The sequence below is a fragment of the Kryptolebias marmoratus genome, linkage group LG6, assembly GCF_001649575.2.
Source record: "Kryptolebias marmoratus isolate JLee-2015 linkage group LG6, ASM164957v2, whole genome shotgun sequence".
In the NCBI taxonomy this organism is placed as follows: domain Eukaryota; kingdom Metazoa; phylum Chordata; class Actinopteri; order Cyprinodontiformes; family Rivulidae; genus Kryptolebias; species Kryptolebias marmoratus.
The window spans coordinates 551,984-556,343 of NC_051435.1; the positions used below are offsets into that span (position 1 = coordinate 551,984).

At 48.1% G+C, this 4,360-nt stretch overlaps 3 protein-coding genes across 3 annotated transcripts in view; all 3 read left to right on the forward strand.

Moving 5' to 3' along the window:
• The window catches only part of LOC108229253 (thrombospondin-type laminin G domain and EAR repeat-containing protein), a 17,037-nt gene extending 15,465 nt beyond the window's left edge, over nucleotides 1-1,572 (forward strand). Inside the window, exons 15-17 of the mRNA XM_037976026.1 lie at nucleotides 1-168; nucleotides 245-346; nucleotides 432-1,572. Of these exons, the coding sequence (XP_037831954.1) occupies nucleotides 1-168; nucleotides 245-346; nucleotides 432-585 (424 nt within the window). The 3' untranslated portion in view covers nucleotides 586-1,572. The remainder of the gene's footprint in view (nucleotides 169-244; nucleotides 347-431) is intronic.
• Nucleotides 1-4,360, forward strand: part of LOC112451394 (titin) — a gene marked incomplete at its 3' end in the record, with an annotated part of 470,585 nt that overhangs the window by 403,799 nt on the left and 62,426 nt on the right. The gene's annotated exons all lie outside the window — the stretch shown is intronic.
• Nucleotides 2,333-4,360, forward strand: part of LOC108229627 (rootletin-like) — a 4,464-nt gene continuing 2,436 nt past the window's right edge. Inside the window, exons 1-7 of the mRNA XM_017405294.2 lie at nucleotides 2,333-2,467; nucleotides 3,049-3,196; nucleotides 3,265-3,396; nucleotides 3,565-3,642; nucleotides 3,712-3,782; nucleotides 3,866-4,031; nucleotides 4,146-4,252. Coding sequence (XP_017260783.2) covers nucleotides 3,056-3,196; nucleotides 3,265-3,396; nucleotides 3,565-3,642; nucleotides 3,712-3,782; nucleotides 3,866-4,031; nucleotides 4,146-4,252 — 695 coding nt within the window. The 5' untranslated portion in view covers nucleotides 2,333-2,467; nucleotides 3,049-3,055. The remainder of the gene's footprint in view (nucleotides 2,468-3,048; nucleotides 3,197-3,264; nucleotides 3,397-3,564; nucleotides 3,643-3,711; nucleotides 3,783-3,865; nucleotides 4,032-4,145; nucleotides 4,253-4,360) is intronic.

The following is a 4,360-nucleotide window of genomic DNA, read 5'->3' on the forward strand; positions in this document are numbered from 1 at the left end:
GACGGACTGGGAGATGTTCCAGATCGACGGCAGGTTCTTCCTCGCCGTCGCCAACAGTCAGCAGCTGTCCCGCCGCGGCCCGAGTCTCTACAACATCAACTCCACCGTCTACGAGCTCAACACGTTCAGCCAGAGCTTCGTCCGCTTCCAGGACATCCCGACTCACAGGTGAGCTCACCTGTCCCATCCCCCAGGTGGATCCTGAGGGTGTCCAACCTTCACCCCTGACTGTTGTTGTTCTCAGCGCCGTGGACTGGGAGTTCTTCACTGTTGGAGAGGAGAACTTCTTGGTTGTGGCGAATTCTCACGATGGCAGCTCATACTCTCTGAACAGCGTCGTCTACAGGTGGCTTTTCTTCCTCGTACCTGTGCAGGTGTTGGTGTGCCTGAGCCCATCATGTGACCGCCTGTGTGTGTGTGTGTGTGTTCAGGTGGCAGGGCTACGAGGGCTTCGTCCCGGTCCACAGTCTGCCCACTTTCGGCTGCAGGGACTGGGAACACTTCAGAACCGATGAAGGTTCCTTCCTCGTCTATTCCAGCGCCACCTCCAGGCTCAGCAAGATCTTCAGACTCAGAACCTACTGAAGGAGTCTGTCTGCAGCCGGACCGGACCAGCCCCAGGATCCACAGGATCCACAGGATCCCCAGGATCCCCAGGATCCCCAGGATCCACAGCTTCAGGAGTCAGAAATGGACTGGTTCCTCGTCAAACAATCTGAAGAAACTTTATTTAAACACACAGCACTTTGTTCAGCTGAGTCATGAGAAGCTCTGACAGAACATCCTCTCTGACCAGGAGGACCACACTCCTGGTCCAGTCCTCAGTTCTGTCTGTTTCCTTCCAGTGATTCAGACTTTTCTGTAATTTGTTGCGGTGGTTCTGGACCATCAGTTCTCCAGACTTTCTGAAGGTCAGTATCAGTCCTGGTTGACCTCTCAGGTCCTGTTTCAGGTCTTTGATGGATCTGCTCTGGGTTTCTAAAGACTTTTAGACCTTTCAGAGAACCCCTGGGCTCTTTAGAGAACCTGGGAGGGAACAATGTTTAGGTTGGTTCTACGGGTCAGAGGAACATCCAGATGGACAGCAGAACCCAAGGTTCTCCATCAGAACTGTCCAAAGCCAGCTCACCTCCCTCCCACAATGCACCTGGGGTAGGGGGACCATATGATGGTCTTTGGATCAGAACGCCATGGTTCTGTGGTCCAGTTCTGATCCATTCTAGGAGCTTTGGGTAGTAGAACCGGGTCAGCATAGACACCCTGACCCAAACACAACAAACTGGGATGTTCTGTAGGTTCTGACACCTGTCTTTATTGACAGTAAACTCTGAAGAGGATCACAAGCTATTCAGATCTTCATTCAGTTTTTAATCAACTGTGGAACATTTTCATAAAGCTCCAGTCAGCAGAGAGGATCTGTTTTGGTTCAACATTTTCTATTCCTGAAGTAAATATAAATATTTTATCTGATTTTCATTCATCTAGTATAATTTATTTTATATAATATTTTAAGAGTTTTGAATTAAGTATAAATGTTTATTAATATAGTTTTGTACACTTTATTTGTTGTCCTTTTCAGCTACAGAAATAAAGTCATAATTATCTGAAAACGTGTCTAGTTTTGTTTTATTTTGAAATTTACCTTTTAAATGTGATCATATTTTTGTTTTATTTATTTATATACATTCTGAATCACTAAATTTTTATTTTGTCTGTTAAATGTAATTTAATTTCAACTAATGAAAGTTTATTCTTTTTAGTTTAGTTTACTTTAAGCTGAAGTCACAAAAAATGTTTGTTTTCTTACATATTATTTATCTCTCTGCAAAGGCCGTTTTATGAGCTGACCTCCTGCTGCCGGCAGAGGCGGCTCTTCCTGCAGTAACATTCTGCTGCCGGCAGAGGCGGCTCTTCCTGCAGTAACATTCTGCTGTCAGCAGAGGCGGCTCTTCCTGCAGTAACATTCTGCTGTCAGCAGAGGCGGCTCTTCCTGCAGTAACATTCTGCTGTCGGCAGAGGCGGCTCTTCCTGCAGTAACATTCTGCTGTCGGCAGAGGCGGCTCTTCCTGCAGTAACATTCTGCTGCCGGCAGAGGAGGCTCTTCCTGCAGGAACATTCTGCCGCCGGCAGAGGACGCTCTTCCTGCAGTAACATTCTGCTGCCGGCAGAGGACGCTCTTCCTGCAGTAACATTCTGCTGCCGGCAGAGGGGGCTCTTACTGCAGTAACATTCTGCTGCCGGCAGAGGGGGCGCTTTCTCCAATGACGTCCTCCTGCCGGCAGGGTACGCTGTAGAAACTGCTGGTAGTTGTTCTAATTCGGTGTCCGGGTGAAAGGTGAGGCTCCGGGTTTGAAAGTGTTGACATTAGCAACGGTGGACCCGTCCCGGTACCGGAGAGAACCGGAGGGAGAGTTGTTTTTTTTTTTATTGGTACCAGTCTGTAACCGGAGCTCCGCGGCGGGGACAGGTAGGCTCGTTCTCCCGGTGTTTCCGGTGTTAGCATCATGCTAAAAGCTGCAGCCGTTCGGTTCGGTCTGCATAGTCCCGGTTCTTCAGCGGTTGGGCGGTTAAACGGGTGTTCTGGAACCAATTCGGTCCTGTTTCTGGTTCTGAGAGTTCTGTTGGAGCGTCCGCTGTTAAACTGTCGGATTAAAACCGAACCAAGCCGAGTATAACCGATTGGAGCCGAGTGGAGCCGAATGGAGTCGACAGAGAGAAGTTTATTTAAAAAAGACAATAAGAGCAAAAACATCGTACCAGATCATTTATAAATAAGATTTTTTTATTTTTACTTATTTTTCCAAATTAAAAATAAATATAACAGAATTTGTCAATTGAAATAAACTTCAGAAATCTCTGAGATAAACGAAATATGAAAAGCTGTTTGTACTAATACTTCTGCTATATAAGTCTGATTTTTACTGATTTAATATTGTTGGTTTTTTTGCCTGTTTCAGGCCGACAGTCTAATGGTGACTTTAAACACAAACAACATGAATCTAAACATGTAAACAAATTAACTGAGAACATCAAATCTGATTCCTTCAGTTTTAGGATGGAGGCTGAGCTGCTGATTGGCTGGCAGCAGCAGAAGGCGGAGCTTGAACAGGAAGTGTGTCGGCTGCAGGAAGAGCTGGCAGAGAGCCGAGCGGAGAGGGAGGAGCTGGAGTCCAGGAGCAGAGCTCTAACTGACAGGGTGAGGAGGAGGAGGAGGAGGAGGAGGTCACGTGATCCTCAGATTGTCTCACCTGTTTCTCTCTGCAGCTGCATCAGATGCTGTCTCCTTCACTCAGCACCTCCCTGCATGAGGAGGAGCAGAGGTGGAAGAGGAAGCTGAGGGTGTGCCGGGAGAAGGAGGCCAGACAGGCGCTGCTCATCCACCGTCTGCAGAACAAGGTGAGTCTACTGGAAGAGAGTGGAGCCTCTGAAACCTCCATCACTGTAACATCCTACAGGGGCGGAGCCTCTGAAACCTCCATCACTGTAACATCCTACAGGGGCGGAGTCTCTGAAACCTGCTCTCTGTGAGTTTGATAATTAACTAGGAGGATTTTTTTGTTTCAGGTTATCGAGTACAGAGACCGATGTCAGCGTTTGGATCTTCAGCTGCAAGAAGAACACACAAAACTGCTGAGCACTGAGGTCAGAACCACAGCAGAACCTCAGTAGAGCCACATCAGTAGACATGCAGCTGCTGTTTGTGTTTTTCAGCTGAGGATCAGGGATGAACACAGTGACTCTCTGGAGAGTGCCCTCATCAGGCTGGAGGAGGAGCAGCAAAGGTGTGTGTGTGTGTGTGTGTGTGTGTGTGTGTTGTAGGGTCAAAGTTCATCTTAAATGTCATTGTGTGTTCATCTCTCCTCAGGTCTGTCAGTCTGGCTGACACCAACGCTCTTCTTCGGGAGCAGCTCAACCAATCAGAGCAGACCAAGCAGGTGGTGAGAGAAGATCTCCAGAAGCTGACAGCTGATTGGACGAAAGCCGTGGAGGAGGCAGAGCAGAGAGAGGCTGATTGGCAGAGAGAGAAGGAGGTGCATCAGTTTGATTTGTTTAAACTTTAAACTCAACAAACCTGCTGTAAATTAACATGTTTGTGTGTGTGTTTTTGTTTTTATGTGTGTGTGTGTGTGTGTGTGTGTGATTAGTGCCAGGGCGGTCAGGTGGCCCATCAGCAGGCTCGGCTGCTCTCAGTGTGGAGATCAGTCGTGGATCTGAGGCGACACTGTCACACGGTGAAAACAGCTGCTGACAGGTGAGTCGGATCAGCTGATCAGAACCTGACAGGTGTTCAGTCTCAGGTGACCTCAGGGGTCAGGTTGATGTGAACCTCTCAGGTGACCTCATGGGTCAGGTTGATGTG